Raw genomic sequence first — 24,468 nt, 5'->3', positions numbered from 1 at the left:
GAGCATAGAGCTGCTCTTTTGCCAAAAGTCAAAAAGAGAAGTGCCTAATTCTTGTATGTTATTACAAAAAAATTCCTCCATCAAAGCAAGTATGGTATCAGGGCCATGCAATGAAATACTGAAAAGAGCTACTTACATTTCTCTTCAGCTTTGGGCAGCTCGCTTAGAAAGTACAGGTGAAAACTGTTAAGCTACAACGTTCTCTTTCAAGCACAGAATGAGATTATCTCTAAACTAATCAGAAATGAATAAGAATGGTATTTGGGATTTTAGTTTGCCATTCTTGTTACTAAAGGGAAAAGGCACATTAAAAGAACTGAGGGGGAAGCATTGAAAATAAGCAGTTATTCTTTCATTTATTCAAGTAATAAGTATTTATTGAGCATTTGTGGTAGGCTCTAAAGAGAAAGCATTAATCAAAAATTGTATAATGAAGCACTTAGTTCCTTGTGAAACAGGTAGCCCCTAAAAACATGGTAGGCAGTAAGGTAGTGAATAACAACTTGGGCTCTGATATCAGGTGTCCAGGATGCAAACCCCTGCTTTGCCACTTACTAGCTATGTGGCTGTGGGCAAATTGGTGTGTAACACTTCTGCACCTCAGTTTCCTATGAGAATATCTCCCTCACAGGGTTGTGAGATTAATGCAATAATATGTATAAAGCAGAAGTCCTCAACATTTTTGGCACTAAGGACCAGTTTCATGGAAGACAATTTTTCCATGGACAGGGTTGGGGGGCAGGGAGGCAGAGCTCAGGCGGTGATGCGAGCAATGGGGAGCGGCTGTTAAATACAGATGAAGCTTCGAAGCATCACTTGCTCGCCTGCCATTCACCTCCTGCTGTGTGGCCCTGGTTCCTAAGTTTCATGGAAGACAATTTTTCCACAGATGGGGTGATGGGTTGGGGAGCTCATGGACCGGTATCAGTCGACAGCCCAGGGGTTGGAGACCGCAGATATAAAGCTCTTAGAACAGTGACTGGCACATTGTCATCACTCAATATTTTGCAAAGTGATACAGTATGTAATAATGGACCCTGAGCAGACTCTTACACTTTACTAGCTATGAGAAGAATGCAGTTGATATTAGAAAAGCTTGTAGTAAATTTTCATTCATCACAAAGTAATTGAAAGACTCACTCTTCTATACTAAGGAAAATATTTATTGGGATGGTCTCTTTAAAGGAAAGAAAAGCACTCCATCTAAAGTTGGGCACAAAAGGACAACCAGGTGGTGCAGCTGAGTGAAGCAGGACCACAACACTCGCTCCCCAAAAGCTATCAAAATGATCAAATAGTGCTAAAAAGAATGGGCAGCAAGAAACTCACCAGCAACAACCACCAAACGAGGAAAGGAGTAGAACAAAGAAAAAGGCATAACTTTGAAAAGTGGAACCTATAGAAATAAACTGAATTTTCTGGTACAGAATGGCATGGCTCTCAATATCACCTCCAGCCAGCTCTCAAAACAGTACTGAGAACAAGATGAATCAACCAAATTTTAAGTTTTCTCACGATGTGTATGAATTTGGAAAGAACTGGACTAAAGACATCAGAGGAAAATAGTGGAAAAAAAAAAAAAAAAAGAATCCCTCAAGAATTACAACTCTTATACAGTGTTATAGGATCTCAACAAATCTAGGAGCTGTTTTGGATCCTGAAATGAAATTCATAGATAATAGAGCATATCCATAATTTTAAAGTCAACATGTTGTCCTAGTTGAATAGAAAGCAGAAATAAAAGTAATTTATAATAAAATAATATTTACATTGTTCTGTAAATTCTTGACTATGGCTACACTGGAAGATGTAGTGAAGTAGTTAAATAATGCTGGCACTCATGTAGAACTCATGAATGTGGGAGCTGTACATACATACTAAAGTAGGGATGTTGCTTGGCAACTCAAATGCTATGGGTTGTGATATTGCCATCAGTGACATGATTTTCCAAACATTGAACAGGTTTTCTGGACCAAAGCAGTTGCATTACTGGAAAATTGAGCATATAAAAACATTACAAATAAAAAAATGCTTTATACTTATATGGAAATAGTTCAAGGATCAAGTAATTTTAAACAGGTTTTCACCTCATGGATGTCCAACAAAATATTTAAATGCTAATTTTATTTCTTCTTATTAGGAAGTCAATCAATAATATGCAAAATTGAAACAGAACTTTTGTGAGGGACTGGTACAGTCTGCATTGTATGGATCTGCCCTATTCATTGCCATACGTTTAGCATCCCTGGCCTTTGCCCCTTAAAGCTAGTAGCATTCTCTACTGTCCCTCCCTCCAGTCATGTTCCAGCTGCAAGCAATGAAAGCAGTTCAAAGCACAGGCTCTTGAGCCAGACTACCTGCGTTCAAATCAGAGCTCTGTCTCACAGAATTAGTGACTTTGGGCAAGTTAATTTATTTCTCAGTGCCTCAGATTTTTCATCTGTAAAATAAAGACAATAATGCTACCTACCTCATTAGGGTGGTGGTTAATATTAAATGAGTTAACATATACAACATGTTTATAACAATATCTGATACATATTAAGCACTAAGTTTTTCCTGTTATTATTTTTATCACATGTATGTTAGTTAATATTACAACTTTATAAAAGAAATAAAGCGTGACCCAAGAAAATTGTGTTATCTTTTTACTATTAAGGCTGCATGTAAAGATGCTCAAAATGAGCATACTATGAGCCTTACTTTAAAGGAAAAAAAGGGTGGGGACACTGTTCATTGTTGAAACCAATTAAAGAATGATTCAAAATAATAGGATTAGTAACTGTAGAAATTATGGTCATAGAATTGAGGTAAATGATAAAATAAAAATAATGTAAGGAACCAAAACTAGAGGGGAGAAAGAGAAAAATGAGGGGATGTTAATCTCATTTTTTTTAAATGTAGAAAATCACTATAATATGCAAAATTGAAACAAAGCTTTTGTTTTTAATAAAACTCACACCTCTTAATGGTTTATGTATACTCAACATTTATCTGAAGTTTTGGAGATTCTTTTTTTTAGTTTTAGTATTTTTCTTCAATTAAAGTAAGATTATAATCCCATTCTAAGGGATAAATTATCTGTTTATCTATATATTATTCTATACTACTCCACTGGTGAAAGTATAAATTAGTATATCATTTTGGATATCAACTGGGCCATCTATGTAAAGAGCCATTAAATTACATGTACTCTTTGACCCAGTAATCTCATATCTAGATTTTTCTTGTAAGCAAATAATTAGAAATACAAAGATTTATGTGCATGGTTATTAATAACCTAAATGTCCAGTGATAGGATAATGATGGTTACATAAAGTATAGCAAAAACAATTTAAGGAATTTTGTACAATCATTAAAATATTTTTATTATATACTTTAATAAGATAAAAAATGTGGCCTAGTGTAAAGTGAAAAAGGGATACAAAATGTTATGTATATGATGTTAATTTTCTAAAATTGTACAATTTTATTGTGTTTTTAAATACAGAGAAATAAAAAGAGTAGAAGAAACTACATCATAATGTTAATAGCTTTTCTGAATGATGAGATTATAGGTGATTTACATTTGATTTTTTTCTGTATATTTTTCAGTATTTTCCAAATTTTCTCTAATCAAGGTGTAATTATCTGTTTTCCAAATGCAATACTTTTTTTTTTTAACAGAAATAGAAAGCACATATGTGAATGAATAGTATTCCTTTTTATTGACATATTAATGTCTGTTTTTCTAGATCACCACTACTAATTAGTTGGGTGATATTGAGCAAATCTTTTGGCTTTTTCACCTGTAAGATGATAGCAAGGTAGATCTCCACATTTCCTTTTAGCTTGAATTAACCCGAGATAGAATTTCAAAGCGCTGAAAATAGTTCCACTGAGTTGATTTGAATAAGTTTGTAAAAATAAATAGATGAAACACTTTTTAGCTTATATGATGACTTCCTAGTCCATAGGTAATTTTTACTTATTACAGTAAATAAAGTTTGTTTTCCTTGTGTATTTGGTATATGAGTAGATTTTATCTTTTTTTAAATTAATGAAATATTTTCGGTGAAACCCAGGGAACAATAGCTTTTTCACGGTGAATATTTTTCTAATTAAACAATTCACTATTTATTCTAACCCTTTAAATTATATATTCAGGACATAGAGATTTTTAAAGTAATGCCTGGTAAACATTATTATCATTATAAGGAAAGGCTTTCGTTTTTCCCACTGTGATAAAGATGATATATAAACACAACATGTTTCAGTCTTGTGTGAGACTAATTAGCCACTAACCAACAGTTGACTCCATCGAAGAAACATTTTCATTCCTGCTAGAGTATTTCAGTGAACAAACGGTGATTAACTTGGTGAATTTTTTAACAAGATTTTTATTAGGTCATGAGTTTAAACTAAGCCCTGAGAATACAGAAACAGCAATCCTTAAAATGTTAGGCTGTGTTCAGGAATTAAAAAAAAAATGAGGTGGGGGGGCAATTTTGCACAGAAGAGTAAATGTAAAATAAGAACAAATTGTTCACCTCTGGTATTAGAAATGTTGGGGTAGAATTCCAATCTCTTGTGCCTTAAATGACTTTTTGTATATTTATTTGAGTCACAAAAATACTAAGGTGAATAAAATAAAATTACCTCTGAAAACTATTTTAGTGTATATTTTGCTTTAACTGATGAATATCAACATGAAACCTTGACTCATACTTTGTATTTTTTGTTTCTTCTCAGGCTAGTTGTATAAGAAAGTATATTAATTTATTCACTTATTATTTAAGATTATGTTTCTATGAAAAAATCTGAGTCTGACCTTACTAGGTTATAAGGTTCCCAAGGCAGTCCCCGAATTCTGTAATACCCAAATGGAGGTATAGTACCTGTGGGTGTTTAGTACCTAATCAGAAGGTTTCTGTGGGAATATACTTAGGGTTTCAACCTAAAAATGCTAAGAACTCATTTAGAAAGGCAGGGTGACATTTGGGGAATATATTGAATTTGGAGCTCAAAGACCTGGTTTGCACCCTTGACTGAGCTACTTATTTATTACTTTGGGCAATCCTTTGACTTGTGTAAATTTACATTTTTGAATTTACAAAATGGAGATAATACTTTTCCTAAACACCCAGTTGTGTTTTCATGAAAATCAAAATGAAATAGTGGTCCTGAAAATGTTTGAATTCTATTCTGTAGCTGTAAACCCTGGAATTTGGGTCTGTGGCCCTGGAACAAGGGGATAGTGATTTGGGAACAGATAAGAGATTCAGATTTGAGGATCTTGGGCCAGTCATAGTGTATGGGAGGAAGGATTCAGTTAAGATTGCGATAGAGTGTAGAGGGACCAAGGCCTTGATGTTTAGTAAGCACATAGGTTTGACATCACTGTCCTTTCCCTTCCTTCAGCCCTCATATTGGATACTAGAACTGTACGGAGGAAAAGTGGCTCAGTGAAACAAAAAGATAAGGTCCACAGGAAGCACCAAGATCTTCAGGGTGAGACAGTGCAAAACCCTTATGGTAGAGAAAAGGATAATTGCTGAGTCTGCCCAGCAGAGTTCTTGTAGTGGGCATATCTAAGTCAGGCAAAAGTTGCTGCATGCCAATCCTAAAAGTTTGTTGTGGGATTATAACTTTTTTCATCTCAAAAAATTCATACTAAAAGTATGCATTAATTTGCTTTAAAATGTTTGTGATTGGTTCCATAGTTTTCCTTAAAACTTAAAGAAGAAAATTAAATTTCTTAAGTACCTTTACTGTCTTACGAATAGCTATATTCTAAAATAAAGTGAAAGGACCACTGAGTGCTACATGTCATTACTTAATAACATACTTTCTGAATTATGTAACACCAGGGCTAGTGTTACAGAAATCCATACTTGCCACAAAGTAATAAAGCAGTGCTATAAAATACAGGCTCAGCAGGAATTTGTGCAGTTTGTATCCAAGCATGTCTCTTCCTTGTGTCCTATTCTGTGCTGAGGAAGACCTTAGCACCTCATGAACTGAAGCCAAATATCAGCAGGTTAAGCCAGCTCTCATCTTGTTCTTTGTCTTCTCTTTAAGATTAGGGTAGTGGTTATTGGATAATGCTCCCAAGTCTAACAACTATATTTCAAGGGTCACCTGAATCAGCACCTGTAGCTTATCCCTAAACCCTGATCTTACAGCAATCTGTTTGTAGCTTGAAATGGTCAAGCTATCCTTTACTCCAGCTGAAAACGTATTTTCCTGATATTTCACCTGATATTTCAGCTAATCATTGCTTAGTTGATTTAAATCCATAGTAATAATTCACTTCACCCAATTACCAACAAAGCAATAAAAAGTTTTTCCACCATCATGTTTTGTTAATACTGTTGATTACATTGACCTAGCATAAATCAAATTTGAAATACATGTGCTTATAACAAATTATTGAATGGTTGCATATGAGGGTTGTTGGGGGTTTTTTTAACTTTAATATAGGAAGCTTATTTTTTAAATTTTAGAAGTTTCTAAAAAGACTTTTTCTGAAAGTTAAAAAGTCTTAACAATGTAAGTGTTGGCAAAAAAAAAAAAAATGTAGACATACCTAGTGGGAATACATAGTGATAAAACCACACTTCAGAGAGTAATTTGGAAATATCCAGTCAAGTTGAATATATGCATTCCCTATGACTCAGCAATCCATGTGGACGCACATGAAAAATTTAAAAAATGTTCCGTGGTACATTGTTTTTAAGAGCAAAAAATTGGAAACAAACTAAATGTCTATCACTAGAATAGATGCATAAATTGTGACATACATGTACAATAGAATACTATGCCAGTTAAAATGAATGAACAAGAAACGTGCTAAACATAGATAAGTCTCAAAAACAATATTAAGAAAGGAACATTACAGTAGGATACATACAGTATGAAGCCATTTGTAGAAAGTTTAAAGATATGTAAAATAATGTATGTAATTGGTAGATGCATACGTATGTGGAAAATGTTTAAAAACATACGTGCAACTGGTAAACATCAAATACAAATACTTGTTCCTTCTGATGCCAGGATGAAAGAAGAATGAAATCTGGGAGGAGCATACTTGGGAGATTCATTCAGATTTATAAAGTTTTCTTCATGATGCTGGATGGTGGAGGCACTGTCACTTTTTTGGTTTTTGTTTTACTCTGTTCTTTATACTTCTTTGCTGAATTATTTTATATTTGGGTTGTCACAAGTTGGAGTAATAATAATAAATATTAACTACATTAAATATCAACTTAAATAATACCACAGATGTCTTCCATTGTATTGTACTATATACTGCATACATTATTTCATTTGATTTACTTCTCACAACAAACCTAAAAAGATGATATCTTCTATTTTAAAATCTATATTTTTATAATTTATTTTCTAACATTTAAAAAATGAATTATAATTCATTTTGGTAGTTGCCAACACCACTCAACTGATGAGAGAGAGAAATTGAATTGAGCCTGAGTTTTATGCTTCCAAATTTCATGACTTTCCTTTCATGTCTTTCTGCTTTCCTTTAGAATTATATACTAAATCAATATGTGTACATACCACACACACTAAATGCCTTAAAATAATTATTGAAATACATTTATGTGTTCCTTAGAATCTTCATGATTTGCCTGGTTAGGTCTTTTCTTCCTAGATGGTGCAAACTTAATCCATACTTCATTCCATGTTTAATTTTCAATTAGACTCAACTCAGAGTTTAACAATTCTATTTCAGTAAAACTCTTTTGTAAAAAAGAAAATATCTTAAGACTCTTATTTCAAAGAATTATGTAAGAAAATTGTAGTGAAATAAAAAAATAGTTTAACCTTTTGATTAGATATTATTACAAAGAAAATTAAATTTATGTTAGCTAAATAGTTGATTTTAAGAAGAATTGGCAATATTCTGAAATGAGTTTAAAGCAAGATTTGCCTTTGACAGATTCAGGCATAGATGTCCTGGCTTTCAGCTGGTATTCCTTAGCCCTTGCATTTTGCAGTGCATTTGTTGGTATGGCCAATAAAAGCTTCCAACACCTAATAACTTTCTTCTCTAAAATTGGTAAGGCAGGTAACAACACATGTTCCCTTAATGTTTATGTTGTTCATAAATATTGTTAACTGAAGAAAATGACAAGGTTCATAAATTTGGAAAGGAGAGCTTTATTTCTCATAAGGAGTTGCAGCCTGTAGGTGGCCATTCCCACAGGCCAGGAGCAGAGCCTCCAGCCGGCAGCCAGAAACCCATGCTTCAAGGGAGGGACAATGAAAACTGGAATTTGTGCTGAGTGAGTGGTGAAATGTACATATTTAACAAGCTATAGGAAGAATCATGAATATATATGAAAGAAGAAACATGTACTTGCACAGTCAAGCTTTATGCCCCTTTATGGGGTCAGGTTTAGAAAATGGCGGCCCTCTGATGTCAAAAGGCAAAGCAAGGACAGGAAAACCCTTAGTGCGCATACTCCACTGACTGGTTAAAACCACTCCATGGTTGGTGGTCTCTTATCAGGAAGGAATGCTCGTCAGTTGTGGTTATGAAATCACAAATAGGGAGGAGTGGATCCCGAGATTGGTTTCTCTTCAGTCCTTAGGGAAAAAAAGCCTAATGGCCATTAGCAAGGGAGGGAGTATAATGAGGCGTGTCTGACCTTCCTTCCCATCATGGCTGGGAACTAAGTTTTAAGGCTTCTCTGGGGTCCTCTTGGCTGAGGTGGAAGGTCCTTTCATTTAGTGGGGAAGCTTAGGATTTTATTTTAGTTCATGATGTCAGTGAGATTCTCTAGATATTTGTGTTCTAACCTACCAGCAGACTGAAATGCCTTAGCATAGCTTAATTTCATTTACTTAAATAGACAACTTTATTGAACACAGTATGACCAAGTCACTATGCTAAGAATCACAGATAACAGGTTAGTAAGACACAGTCCCTTCCTAAAGGAGCTCACAGTTTAGTGAATGGAACAGACTAGAAAACTTCTATTAAGTGTTATGCAAACACAGAGAAGAGAGCAAGTAATTCTGGAAGAGGGGCTATCAGTAAAGGAATGGATAGTGATATTTGTGTTGGGTCTTGAAGAAAGACTGAGTTTACTAACAAGGAAGAAGGGACAAGTATTTCAGATGCAGGGCATGGCCAGATCAAAGATAAAAGATACAATATTTATTATATTTTTGAGAAATTATATAGCTAGTGTATAAAATGTATGTATTGGGGGAAAGAGAAATGGCTACAGATGAGGCTGGTGAAATGGTTGGAAGCCATATTATGAAAAACTTTGAAAGGAATTCTGAAGATTTTTAAGCAGGTTATTGATAGTGATCAGATCTTTGTTTTATAAAGTCATGTGGAGGATTAATTGGACAGGCAGAGAATAAAGGAAGAGTTTAGTGACTGATAGATAGTTAAATGAAGTTTCCATTTGAATAATTTTCTAGATAGTGATACCCAATTAGCCAAGATAGAAAATACAAGAGAAAGAGGAGGAGACAATGGCATTTGTCAGGGCCAGCCTCTTGGTGGACTGTTGTCCTGGTTCTTTGGCTCCTTGCTTGGAAAATGCACAAACAGCCAGTGTGACAGAGTGACTACAGACAGGAAGAAATTCCACACAAACAGCTTTTATTGCAGAAAAGAGGGGAGGTATACAAAGCGAGAGTACGTTTCAGAGAGGAATGGGTCAGTCTACAAGTGGAGACTCCCAGGTGATTTCCTTTTATTGGCCTGGGCTGGGGGTTGGCTTATGGGAGGTGTGGGTTGTTACCAGGTGATTGAGATACATGATTAACAGGTGTTCTTATAACAAAGTTGCAGCTCCACAGGTATGTTGCTTCAGAACCTCAAGTGCCTGCTCTTCCTGGTTGTTAGCTTCGTTTTTCTGTGATCCATCTGCCCCACATGTCCCTTCTCCACCCCTAGGAATCACCCTCCTGGCCTGTATCTGCCACCTACAGATTTGGTCCCTGCCTAACAGCATTGAAATTTAGTTTGGGACATGTTGACTCTAAGGTGCTTGTGGAGCATCAAGTTAGAGGTTTCTAGTAAGAAGGTAAAAATCCATTCTGGATTTCAGAGAAAAGTCAGGGAAATACCACCCAACAAAGCCATCAGGATATAGGTAATAGTTTAAGGTAGGGGAATAGAAGTGCCTGCTCGGGGAAACCTTGTGGAGTGAGAAGAGACAAAGGAAGAGGGAATCTTGGGGAACATGATACTTTAGGAGGCAACAAAGGAAAAGGCCAAGAAAAAGGAGTGAAAGGACGTGAAGCATAGAGCTTATCATCAGGAAACTCGCAGTTTACTGAGGGAAACAGACAAAATCATTAGTGTAATAAGTGCTGTACTAAAGACACAAATCCACTGAGTGCTTCTGGATGACAAAGATAGCTTAGAAAAGAATGTACATATGCAACCTTGGAACTGAGTCTTAAAGAGTAAGTAGGAGTTTGTCTAGGTAACTGGAGTAGATGGGGAATTACATGCCTGGCAGAGGAAATAGTATATGCGAAGGCTAGGGAGATGGAAGAACTTGGACTATTGCAGAATAGTTCAATGTGGCTGAAATACAGTGTGTGTAGGTTGGAATAACCAGGTGTGACGCTTGAGATGTACGTTGGTGACACACTGTCATGGGAAGACTGTAGTAATGATTCCTTAACTTCTTGTTTTCCAGTCTTCTCATGTCCTGGTATATATAGAAACGTGGTAATGTTTGCAGTGTGCTCTGGGGTAACAGGATCCTGAGGGAGGTTAGAGGCACTCAGTCCAGGAGCTCCAGCTGCCACAGGCCTCCCCTGGACTTCTCGGGGCCCTGGGAAGGGAACATCACAGCACACCTCTAACCTATTAGTGGCAAATGACTGAGGAATCTCTGACTTAGCTACCATACAGGCAACAGATTTGATGCTCATGGATCACAAAGCCTAAGTGGAATCAAATTTAGGAGAGTGCAGGAGGATTCATTAAGAAAAGTGATCATTACAAAATACAGAAGTAGTGTTAGGTATACTGAGGAATAGTAAGGAATTCCAAGAATGGTTCATGAAACATAAAACAGCTGCAGAACAAAAGGGGAGGGGTCCCCATTTGTCATATAATATGCCACTTGGAGTTAGCCAAACTTAAGGTTAAGAGCACAGTCCTCCAGACTACTAAGTTGGCCCAAGACTTCTGACATCAACCACAAGTTCAGGGTTCTCCCCAGATCACCCTCTGGTTCAATAATTTGCTAAAACAACTCAGTAGAACTCAGGAAAGTGCTATGCTTAGGATTACAGTTTTATTTTATCAAAAGGATACAAATTAGAACCAGCCAAATGAAGATACATGTAGGGCAGATTCTAGGAGGGTTCCAAATGTGTAACTTCCAGGTTACCCTACTGGCATTGAAATGTGGCAGTATGTGTAGAGTATTGCCAACCAGGGACAGTCACATGAGCTTCAATGACCAGGATTTTTACTGAGGCTTCATTACATAGGCATGATTGATTGAACATGGCAACATGGTTGAACTCAATCTCCAGCCCTTCCCTCTCCCTGGAGGTCAGGCTGGTGTTAAGTGGTCCAAAGCCCTAGTCCCCTAATAACATGGTGATTCCTTCTGGCTTGGCCAGCCCCCATCCTGAGTTATCTCCTTAGCATAAGCTATCTATGAACCTAACTTGAGTCACCTCCATGACATAAATTATCCAGTGTGCTCCCAGGGGACCCACCACGAGTAACAAAGACACTTCTATCCCTAAGGAAATTCCAAGGGTTGAGAGGTAGACTCTCAAGAAGATGGGCAAGGTTCCTTCCCTGAGGGGGTTTCCCGTTGACTAGGAAAATAAAGAAAAATTGCCTCAAAGGTATGTAATTATAGTATACTGAGTGTTGGCATTTTTGTAACATAGTTTTCCCCATTTGGAAATTTCTGGTGATATAAGTTGTTACTTGTCAATATTTCTCTGATTATGAACATAAACACCATCATTTAATATTCAGTAAACCCTATAGTTCCACTTATTTCCCTCTGTACCATTATAGCTTAAAGCCTATCAAGGGTCACTTTTGACATTTGATGCAGTTTAATACAGATAATCTGAACTACTTTTGCTCTCTAACAAGAAGTAGAAGGATGATTTTCATGGTTGGTTCTCTTTGCCTTTTACTGTCCTTGAATTAGCACATGGACCATAACTTCATCACTTGATGAAGAAAACCTCTTGTGATGCCAGGGTGGAGACAGTGGCAACAGCAGAATTAAACCAGGCTCTGTGCATGTTGTCATCGCTAGCCAGCGTGGAATTTCCTGTGACCAACAAAAAGATGACATTAAGTTTGGCAGCATAACCAGGAAGCCATGTAACTAGTGTCCTCTGTCTCCCCTTGGATTTACAGGCTGAAGGATAGGAAGAAGGAATCCCATATGTAATCCACTTGAATTTGAGCAACCAGAGTGAGGCAAATAAAAGGCATTTTTTTAATACACAAAACAAATACAGCATCTGCAATTTTTATCATTAGTTCTGTGAAGTTCCTAAAGAATATGGAAAATTGGCTAGCAGGTAGGCTTATGGCTTTATGTTTTTGACAAAAATTGGCAGCTAATGAAGTTACAATTCTCCATGATTAGGGATGAGTCCCTGACACTGTTTGTGTTATAAGAGCTTAATTGGAAAATAGTGAAGTCTCTATCAGACCTACTTTCGGTATTGTTTTAAAACTATAGATTCTAAACCCTTGGAACTATGTCAGTTTTAAAACAAGAAGAAGAAAAATCAAACCATAATTCATGATAAAGAATCTGATTGACTCCATCTGAAATCTAAGACAGTTTTTAGAATTATTAGGATAATTGTGCATTATAATGATAACTTCTTTGATTGAAGTTGCTTTATATTTAGGATTTCAGTTTCTCTTGGGTAGACTTTTAAGTATATCCTCCCCTTCTTTCTCTCTCTCTTTTAATTGCTACTAGGACATTTTGGTTTTGTTTTCCAATCTGCTTGTCTTATACTAGCAGTTTTTTTCAAGTTGGTCTGCAAGGACAGATTGCTTTGAGGGGTGTCTTTGTTGAATACAAGCATTTACTAAGTCATGTGCCAGACTTTTCATGAATGTGTGGTTTCAGTCACAAAAATGATAATATGTCTATGAAAAAGTTTTTCCAATACAGTAGAAAAACTTTTAAAAAATATTTTTTATACTTTAACAACTTAAGGTATATTTAAGCCCCAGGGTAAGAGACAAGCCCAGCTAAGACTATATTCCTCTGGGTTTAGGGGAAGAAGAAATTATAAGTCAAAATTAAAAATAATTTTGTCATTTTAAATTTGGGAAAAATCCTTTATTTGTTCTGATGAAAATGTCAGTAGTCATGGAACTGTGGTAAAAATAATGAAAAATCACTGGCCTGGGTCTGCTTAAATTGAAAACATTTTTTAATTAAAATTTGACAGTATTTTGTGCTTCCATTGCCTAGCCACGTCCCATCTTATTCTCTTATTTAATTCTCTTCTGGGTATGAGTTGCTTTAATTTTTAAATTAAACTTTAAGATATGCCATCCTACTGCTTGATCTTTCTATTTCTGTGCTCCTTTGAAGGGTCTTATTGTTATTATAACAGACCATTTTCATCTCTCCCCTTTTTAAATTATTCAAAGGAGCTACTTCCTTTAAAAAGAGATTGTTATTAATTTTTAGTTGCAGATTGTTTATTGCAAAATATTTTTTAATTGGCTTAAGCAAATATATGCCAGCTTAAGTCCTGCCTCGTGGATAGTATTCATAATGATTTGTCAGTGATACAGTTCACACTGAGAAGACCACTGTATCAGAGGTTCATTATAGTTATTAATGAACTAGTAATTATTTATGGGAGAAAATCCAGGTCACCGACAAAAAACAAAGGAAATGTGTGTACAGATCTGTAAGAAATTGAAGGATTAAAGAGGCAATTGTAACGAAAGCCTTAGGTCTTTCTTTTTCTCCTCCTCCTTTGTGGTGAGTAGTTCCTTTCACTTCCGTGGGTTCATTCTTCAGAAAGCTGAAACATTTCTCTGAACATCTACCCACTTTTTTCCAAAGATCATGAGTTTTAGCTTTTATTTATTATAATTAATTGTACTACAGTAGGAAATACGAGGGGTTTTAAAAATATAATTTGTTTTTAAAAGACTCATCTTTTCCGTATTCAAAGTTGATTGAACTTTGTGTGGCTATGAACTGCTGTGTTTCAAGTTTTGTTGCCACAGTTGCATTGTGGTTTTGCAGTGAAGAAATTTTTTAGCTTTATGATATCTTAGATTATGCATTGGCCAATCACATATTAAACATTATTTAATTACATATCAGCCAAGTTCTGTTATGATTGTTTCCCTTAAAAAGCATGACCAAATTTTTTCTGAACACAGGGCAGAGAAATGGTATGGGATATTGATATTATTTTAATAATATTAAATCTCTTAACTGTGAGAAACCTGACCTAAACATGGAAAGTGTTACTGTAACATTTATAAAAACTTTATTCCTCTTCAGAGGAAGAGAAAGTTAATTTAGCTGTAAGGTACATGTCCAACTAACACTAAGAAATTTATTTATTACCAGAGACAGCAGAGCATGGAGTAAAAATAGGTGAGTACAGTATAGGACCCTAATATCAAAGAAAAGTAAAAACCACTTTTCTTCAAATTTATCAAACACAATGTTATTCAAATCATTCAGGAATGTAATTATATACAGCTTTTATACACTTATCAATAAGGATTATTTCCTTAAATTTGTAGCCATTCTACATTACTGAGTTCATAAATATCTCCCCTAAATGTTAAGTTAATATTGAAGATCTGCTTTATACTTCTCAAAAAAAAATACTCCCCCCAAAACAGAAAATTTTAGAAAATTCTGCTTTAAAACTCATACTTTAGATTGAGAGATTTGAGATACCAGCCAAGTGAAATGTGTGCGTCTTGTCTGAATCCTCTTTGAACTTTAGAAAGACATGTATGAAATAGTCAAGGAAATGTGAACACTGTATTTTAGATGAAATCTGGTAATTTTTGTTTTATGTTGTTTTTTAGGTGAGATAATGGTATTTTAAGTTTTCTTTAAAAATCTTTATTTATTACATATACAAACAAAAGTATTTATTGATGAAATTATATCATGTCTGGAATTTGCTTTTAAATAATTCAGAGGTACAGTAAAAGATTGGCCAAATATTGATAATTTTGAAACTTAAGTCTCGGTACCTAGTTGTTTATTATGTTACTGTCTCTGCTTTTGTCTACATTTGAAATTTTTCATAATAAGTTTTTTAAAATGTGTAATTTCAGAAAATTATTTACATATTTTCAGTGAAGATTTGACATTCATGCATCATAGAATATTTGACGTGACAAGGGTATCTTGTAAATTTAAACTGGTATAACAAAGTTTCAGTTCAGTTCAGATTGGCATCTGTGAAATTATAGGAGAGGAATAGATTGTTTCTAAGGTAACTTCCAAGTCTAAATTTCTAAAGGTCTATGAGAAATTAAGTGGGTAGACTTCAGTAAACATCAGCATCAGCATCAGCATAGAGGAAGGGTTGCTTTATCTTTTCCATTAGAAATGTATCATAGGTAAATAAGACTTGGAGTCTGCGTCCCTACAAGATAGGACAGGGCCCTTTTATTGGCCTTTCTGTCCTCAGTGCTTAAAAACATAATAGGTGCTTATTAAATATGTTTTGAACAAATGAAATTAATCTTTTCTGTTTTCCAGCCCACTATTATAGAACTCATTTCCACTGATGTCAGTTTGCAGGACTCTATTGGTAATATATTAGTTTCTTAGATCTAGAGAATTATTCCCATCAAGTGTTTATCTAGAATAAAAAGTGGTTGTGCTATTTACACATTCGTTTTATTACTTAACGTGCAATATTTAAGACAGTAAAATGGAGAATAAGTTATTGCTTTAAATTATTTGACTAAATGTATCTTAACAACCCATTCTTTATATTTCTTAAGTGCTCTCTTAATTTGGCTGAAAATATAGCATGATAAACTGATAAACTAAAAATATCACTTTGATTTTGATTTGATTTTTCTGTCAATAGAGCACATCTCCTAAAAATTTAAAGCACATCTTTCTAAGGTAACATTTACCTCCTCACATCTTTAGCAGCTATCAGACATGACATGGGACATATTCATTGACCCTAAAAATTTTCATCAGAATTGTGCACTGAAAGGGGGCAGCCCCAGCCAGACAAGAGGCTCATTTCAATTTTAACGGCTGTAATTAAAGGTTAATTCACTGAGTCAGGATTAACGAGGAAAGTACAAATGATAGGCAAGCAGCTGCCTTTATAATACAAGATTAGAACAATGCAATTACAATAAGAATTAGAAAAAATCAACTTCCAGAAAGCGTCTGTTAATGAACGAATTAAATTTTGATCTCTAAACATGAATGAATGTATAAGATAAAATGCTTCTTAAGGAATCATATGAATTGATACTATATATCTAAACATGTCAAGTGTGGAAACAATGGTCAACACTATGGAAGAGTTTGGATTCACTGTCAAACTCTTTTGTTATTAGTAAATTGCCCCAAAACATACATGTGTATATCTATCTATATATGAGGTTTTCAAATGGTAAAATTTTTCCCTACTTCAGGCTCCTTTTTTTTGATGTCCAGTATCTTCTCCTGAATCATGATTGGTCTTTCCCTCGCCTGCCCTATCCTACCAAGTATGTCTTACGTTTATACCTTAAATCCAGCTTTCTTATGGGACCTATCCCTGAAACTCCTTTTTCATCTAGTGTTAATTAGAAAGTTGACACATGTCATTTTCAGGTATATTATGTTTACATATTTTATCATTTTTCTTAAAATTTAAGCTCAGTGCTATATGCAGATATTGCTTTATTTTTTATGTGATGTACCCTTTAACCTTGGGACATTGATCCAGGCTTTTATAAAAGCCTGTGTTGTATAGAAAACTACTAGACTACTTATTGTATTAAACATCCTTATGTGAAAATCTTTTGCATAATGATTGGCACATAGTAAGGCCTCAGCAAAAGTTATCATTTTGACGTTTTTGTATTATTGTGATTGAAGCCATATACTTTTTAAAAATGTAGTTGAATCCGAATTCTGTCACATATTTATCATCTGTCACAGGATTCAGAAAGAAGTTGTAGGCACTTAGGCTTACGGATGTAAAGAAGATAATTGTCCATCATAAATGCAGGCTGTGGAAAATTGTTCCTCAAAAATTGAGGTTCCATAAAAGAAGTTTACGTTTTGTCAATCGCTCTTGATCTGATTTAGTATAATAAATCTGTATGCCGAGGTAAATCTGAGTATTGATGCCTAGAAGCTAATAATCCAGTAGCATCGTTCCTGGAAAAATATATAGTGCTATTTGAAGATTATGTAGCCTGTGATATGCAAAACTATAAGCACTGTACTGCTATTACTGTGGAAATGAGTTGTAGGTATAACATAGATTTACTTGATGAAATGATCTTTTTTATTTTGTTGTTAAGCTGACAAGTGCTAGAGAATTTGCTTTATGTATACATTGTGGGAAACCACAGGAAAATTGATAGTGTTTCGCTGGTATTTAGATTAACCCAAGCATTGTATTTGGAGTGGGACAGCATGCTGTTTTGAACAATATTTTGACATTAAGAACTCCACAAAATAGTATTTAAGCCCCCTTTGGCGTGGGCAGTTGATAACTTTTCATTCATAATTAGCTCATAGAGAACCGAGAGACATTTCAGGGAAATTGAACTGTCAGTGGGTAGAAACAAGCATTTGACCTCATCACATTGAGTGGGGCCCATCATAATTTGTTCATTTGGTGCCCATCAGCCCAGCCTCATCTCTCATACGGCACCTCGCTGACCTTCCCTCTCCAATTCCGCTCAGTTCAGCTTTAATTATGACTCTGCAGACCTGAAGAAATATTGCAGCTTGCTCTCAAAAACCCTGAACTGCCACTCACCAAAAGATTGGTTTTTAACAGGTAATAAATGCCCAGAGGAAATGGTGCTATGTCCACACAGAGAACTGTGGCTTCTTTTGAGATTTTGCTGGCTCTCAAGTGTGTCACTGTTACCTAGTGAAATTTTTATTTCTAACACAGTAAGCTTTGTGACTGAATCCACTGCTATAAGGAAATGTCATGAGTTCTTTAATTCAGGTAAACTTTTATCCGTCCTCAGGAGAAATTCTTAGTTACTTGGTTATCCAGTGAATTCACCTATTGAAAGTTGAGAAACAACTTTAGGTCATTTAGGTAAAGTATTAGTGTTTTTGAGAATACTGCATTTTTACTTTCTGTTTTAGTTAATAATTAGTTTTTGAGATCTTGACTACCCCAAAGAGATAAAATGAGAAATCCCAAGTTCCTCTTTTAGCAATATAATTAGTTGGAATTCATCAAATCTGCTTGGCAGGAGGAATCCTGCTGAGTTAATAGTGTTGTCTCTACCAACAAAAACAAAAGGAGAAAGTTTAAAATAAACATTCAGGTTACTTACCATACATCTACCTATCCTATTCACATCATGGCAGTATTTTTGCAAAGCAAGTTGATAGCAATCAGAGACCATGTAGGAAGAAAATATAAGCTTCAAAAATTATAAAGCTTAACTTTTGTTTTTGGATTATATTGCTAAAGGTTTCATTGCAAATAAAAATATTGAAAACTGTAGTCCCATGCTGTGTATCCTTGTAGTGAATGTTAAACTGTCAGCAGGATTTTCAGGTCATTTGACAAAAAGGATACAGGTGCAGTAGCTAGCAGTGAAGGTGACTGCTAGTTTCATCAATCACTTTGCCTTTCTTTAAGTTGATACATAATGGACCCCTTCAATCAGCTTCCTTGTTCTTTGTCACTTGTTTGGAAAGAAGAAAAAGAGAGGGGGGAAAGGCTGGACTCTAAAGTCAAGGTTAGGAAATGAATTGTTAGTTATTTACTCAGGGTACAGAGGATGTCAGTGTGAAAGAGGGGCTCTTCATAAAATGTCCAGTTTGTCAATGGGTGATAATATGCAGTTTGAAGCTTCATGCAGACCTTGTACATTGGTGGTGCTGCTCAAAGTAGTGATCCTAAGTACGAATTTGAAGTTAGGAAATTGTTTTTTGGCAGAGACATGTTTTGTGCCAGAAAATGCTTAAATATAGGTTCATTTTACTTCTGGGCATTACATCAAGTGCTTAGTCATAAGAACATCATTACAGGCAGATTGTAAATACATTTCAGCCACTGACAGCTTACTCTTATACCTTCTATCATACTTTATTTGAGTCAGAATTGTCTCAAGTTCTTTGATAAAAAAAGAATTAGGAATTTTTACATAGCTTTATTTGCTAAAACCCATAGATGTTCCACTTGCCAAGTTTGAATACTTGCTAGTTTTCAACACTAAGGGAATACATAAAACAGTTTGAAGGAAACTATCAGAAATTAGTGTCTGGCTTAAAATAAGTCTGTTTTCTATATTTGACCAGATTATGTATATTCTAAGACTCATCAATGTGCTTTCTGGGGAAAAGTTTATAAATATGTGACATAATACTTCTATCTTATTTCAAAGCTGTTAACCAAAAGGTGCAATTATATGTCAGTGATCTCAGTGTAATGATCTGAGCTAGGGTCAGATTAAACATAAAAATTATATATCATGGTTGTTTGGAATTTCTTTCCTAAGTTCTCCAAAAATGATTTGAGTAGACTAGTGAATATGGATTAATGCCCTTTATATTCTTTGCAGACTTAGTCTCTATGGATGGAGCTTTCTCTTTTGCTTTCTAGTAAATTTTAGGGTTCGTGGTTTTCTTGATGAAAGATTTTTTAAAAACCTAAATATTTCTATTAATTTTTCTATTAATAATAATAAAGGGTAGGACATCTACATTCTGAACTTTGTAGTACGAGCTGTGGCAAATAAAAAAAGGAAGCTATGATTCCAGTTTTGGGGCATATCTTATCGTTTTCTGAAAATGAAAGCCATGTAAACACAGTGTCCAGTAGAATGGGAATCAGGCTACAGCCGATACTTGTATAAGATGTCTTGGGATCTTGACAGAGGGAATTATTATACTAATGCTGCCAAACCTGCAGAGAAAAATCTTTTTTTTTTTTTTATTTTATTTTTTGTTTGTTTTTCAGCTCATTAAGGGGGTACAAAAGATCAGGCTATATACATTGCCCATGCCTCCCCATCCCCCCGAGTCTGAGCTTTGGTTGTGTCCATTCCCTAGATAGTGCACATCACTCTCATCATGTAGGTGTGCACTCCTCCCCTTCCCCCACCGCATTCCCCCCAGTCAGAACTTCAATCGTGTCCATTCCCCAGGCAGTGTGCATCGCACTCATCAAGTAGGTATACACCCATCCCTTCCACCCAGCCCCGACCTCTGTCCAATACCCAATTGGTGTTAATCCCAAATGTGCACTCAGGGAAACCAGTTTGCTGGTGAGTACATGTGGTGCTTGTTTTTCCATTCTTGGGATACTTCACTTAATAGAATGGAGAAAAATCTTTTTATATTAGTATTAAGTATCTTACAGCTCTGGAGGTCAGAAGTCCAAAATGGGTCTCACTGAGCTAAAATCAAGGTGTGTCAGCATGGCTGTATTCCTTCTGGAGCTCTAGGGGAAAATCCCATTTTTGTTTTAGTTGTTTTTTTTTTTTTTTTTTTTTTTTTGCCTTTTCCAGCTTCTAGGGGCTGCCCACATTCCTTGGCTCATAGCCCCCTTCTATCTTCAAAGCCACAGTGGTGATTGAGTTGTTTTCATCCTCTGACCTTGACTCTCCTGCCTCTCACTTACAGTATCTGTGTGATTACATTGGGCCTTCCCAGATAATCCAGAATAATCTCCTATCTCAAAATCAGCTGATTAGCAACCTTAATTCTCCCTTGCCATGTAATGTTACATATCCATGGGGGATCCCTTGGGTGCCTGTTATTTTGTATACCATCTCACTTATAGAGCTTGTGGGGAGAGGGAGTTGACTCAGATACTCATGCCTCACCCCTGCCCAATCAAATTGCAGAGGAGCAGGAAGATAGGGACATGGCACTTAGGCCATTTCTGTGCAGAGCAGGGTCCAGCAACACATGCAACCATGTACTTTTTGATCATGATGTTGATTGTGCCGTGGGGATAACTCACTAGTCCTAGAGTTCAGAGGCTGCCCTGCCGTGGGTATTAGGGCCCTCTGTCTATCCAACCAATTTTTACTTGAGGCAGTTCTGCTTAACTCTAGTTAAGCAATTAAGAGAAATTTTAAATTTTCAGATCAGTCATGTTAAATTTCATCCCTTCCTAGTGTTGTCTTTTTGATACTTAAGTCAGAAAATTTAAGAGTTATATTTCAAAATTTTACCAATTTTCACTTATTAGAATCAGAATTATAATAGTTTTCCTCAATGAAATATTGATTTATCTCATTAGAAAATGGAGAAATAAATCTCAAATGACATGATTTTTATGCAGTGGTTTTAAAATATTTTTAAATATGTAAGTACTATCATACATAATTGTAGGCACAAATAACTAACTCACTGGTACTATTAAGGCAACAGAGAATTTAAAAGTTACTTATATTTTTCAAAAATCATGCAAAAACATTCATATCCTATGATTGTTTCCTTGGCTAATTCCTTTTTGCTTGCTATTAAATTATTAGATAATAAAGAAAGTATTATTGTCTAGGCTTAGCACTTAGTTACATAAGAGTATGCATGAAGTTAAATAATATGAAATTTAAATTATAAAAAATGTCAAAATGAAATGTCATTAAGATCATTATGTACTGGAGTAGGGTCAGGAAGAGCTGAACAGACAAATTGGGACTTGACCTGAGCATTGTATTGTGGGTAGTAATTGATATTTAACTAAATAATACGATTTATGACAGTAAATTACAAGTATTTAATAAATAATGATTTACTATGATTGAAGTAAATCATAGAACTAACTTAAGTGAGTTCTGTGTACAAGATTGGCAAAAAGTAAGGGCACACTAAAATTTAGGATTAAAATACAGTATGTTTGGAGGGCTGTACTTCTAGATTTTTTTTTGAAGGCTTATTTTTGCATCACAGTGTTGTGGATCTATGAAATCTTGTTCTTAAAAAGAAGTGACACTTTTCTGAAAAGACCCCAACACAAGAGGAGATGGAAAATTGTTTCACATCCTATGATTATTTCTCTGGCTAATTCTTTTTTGTTTGGTATGTTACGTGAAAGTTAGTTAATCAGAGCTAACCTGTCTCAAGGCTTACACTTCTGTCAGGTTTCGTGATTTAAATCAAATGATTGGTTTCCTTTTTCCCTTCCCGAGGAGCTATGTATGGAGAGGAACCCTAAGTATCCACTGGCATCCCCTAGTGAGAAAAGTCTGAAATAAGAGGAGCAGTGGCCAGAAATAGTTTAATATAGACAACAGAATAGGAGCTAACAGTTAGATTTTGCCATAAATTGAGTGGAAATTTAACTCAAGTAGCAGGAGATTGGGGGACTGCATTCATGCCATAGGAAATCTTGGAATGACTTAGCTATGACTCCTTTCCTGTTTACCTGGTATCTTTTTTTAGTAAACTCACAGGGAAAACAAGCAGAAGGTACAACAACTTGATGATAAGGTGGGTGGGCAATATCCTGTATCGAAATGGAACTATGTTCTAGAAGAGTTGAATTTATTTCTGGACACCGACCTTTTTAAAAGCAATGCATCATTCTCCATCCAACAAATGCCTGCCATAGCCAATAATATGTTGGCTTGTCCATTTTCGGCTTGCAGTACAAAATAAATGAAAGCCAAGGACATTACAATTGGGAGGGAAGGAGGACTATTATTTAAAAGGCTTTTAAATGATGTCACTATATATTCTTTTAACAACATCCTCTAAAAGCCTTTGAAAAAATAGTCCCTTCCTCCCTCAGTTGTTAACAAAGACCGTACTGGGGACTGCTCTTTAAAAGGCTGTTAAATGGTGATACTATATTTTTTAACATCAACATCATTTAGAAACCTTTTAGAGAACAGTCCTCTTCACCCACGACTAACAGAGGGGGGAGAGAGGACATGGGGGAAGAGATTACTTTTTTAAAGGCCTTTGGATGGTACTATCAATAAATACAGCAATATTGTTATAAAAGCCTTTTTCCAATGGTGATTAAGCTTTTTGATATGCACTTTTAACCTCATGACCCTGTGTTATCTGACAGATTGGTGTTTTAACATTGCCTGAAAACTCAATTTACTAATAATCCAAATAATGCCTTTTATTGAACTTTCACAGTATAAAAATCAATTTCACATATACAGTCTCATTTGATCCTTACAACTCAGTGAAACAGACAGGATATGTATAATTAGCCCCATTTTACAGAAGAGAAAAACAAGCCCAGTGGGGTTGTGGTTTAGCTGCAGTCTCACTACTGACATATGGCTGACTTGAAACTATAACACAGATCACCTGACATCCCCACTAATGCCCCATCCTGCCGTCTTGGGTTCCCTTCATTACTTTTCTTCTTACTGGTATTCTTCACTGGTCTTTTCAACCTGTCCAGATACTTAGAGGTAATTCCTTTTAATTAGTGTAAAAGTGGGATTCTGTAATTTCAGTACTGAGGACAGATAGGTAGATGGTAGAAATTTTATTAATAATGTCATCCCAGTGAAGTAAAAAAGTGTAAAATACTGCCTCAAGGTGTGGTAGTCTCCTGTGATGTTGCGGCATTCAAACTTTTTGGAGATTCCTTTGCTTTATGATGTATGTTTGTATAATTATCACTTGAAATACACTTTCAGACATCTAGTTTATTAAGTAACTGATATTTTGAAGACAATCCTAATCTCATGTGATTGATCTATTTTTGAAAGTTATTGTTTGCTAAGGATACTGATTATAATGGCGATGACATTCAAAACATTTCCTCACCTGTCATTAATCTTTGGAAAGAAATAATTCATGCTGGTAATTTGCACTTCATATAGTTCCCTGAAGAAGAGGAAAAAAATCTCTCCACTAGCTTACATTACTGACCTTTACTTTTCTTATCATAAGGTATATTTTGTGTTTATGAAAAATAAATTATAGCATATTGCTTGACAGAAGGGATACATAAAAATATTAAATTCCAATGTTTGCCACTATTTTTTTTTTGTCTTATGCTAATAAACATTGTGTTTCGTAATTAAAGAAGGGTACTTTCATCAACAAAAGGCTTCCACATGCAGTATCTCACTGACTCCTCATAAAAGACTCCTATTAATTAGGTACTAGTACCCTTTAATGTACAAATTCAAGCTTAGAGACATTAAATTATTTTCTTCTCATCAACTTACTTGGTGGTCTCCTAACTTAAAAATATAGTGTTTTCTTTCTTGCCACTGCCAACCCTAACTCTGCCTGACAAGAAAGAAGCAATAACCTTTCTTGCTTCTGAAGAAAA

At 35.2% G+C, this 24,468-nt stretch overlaps 1 protein-coding gene across 2 annotated transcripts in view; it reads left to right on the top strand.

The window, feature by feature from the left end:
• Nucleotides 1-24,468, top strand: part of AP3B1 (adaptor related protein complex 3 subunit beta 1) — a 225,457-nt gene that overhangs the window by 148,474 nt on the left and 52,515 nt on the right. Inside the window, exon 23 of one of the 2 annotated variants that reach the window (XM_069491986.1) lies at nucleotides 1,186-1,543. The exons of the other annotated variant lie outside the window; for it this stretch is intronic. Within the exon in view, the coding sequence (XP_069348087.1) occupies nucleotides 1,186-1,248 (63 nt within the window). The 3' untranslated portion in view covers nucleotides 1,249-1,543. Of the gene's footprint in view, nucleotides 1-1,185; nucleotides 1,544-24,468 lie in introns of those variants that run through there. 2 annotated transcript variants of the gene reach the window in all.

This window comes from Eulemur rufifrons, chromosome 17, assembly GCF_041146395.1.
Source record: "Eulemur rufifrons isolate Redbay chromosome 17, OSU_ERuf_1, whole genome shotgun sequence".
Lineage (NCBI taxonomy): Eukaryota > Metazoa > Chordata > Mammalia > Primates > Lemuridae > Eulemur > Eulemur rufifrons.
Note: the sequence above shows the minus strand (reverse complement) of the source record. Positions and strands in the feature narration are given on the sequence as shown.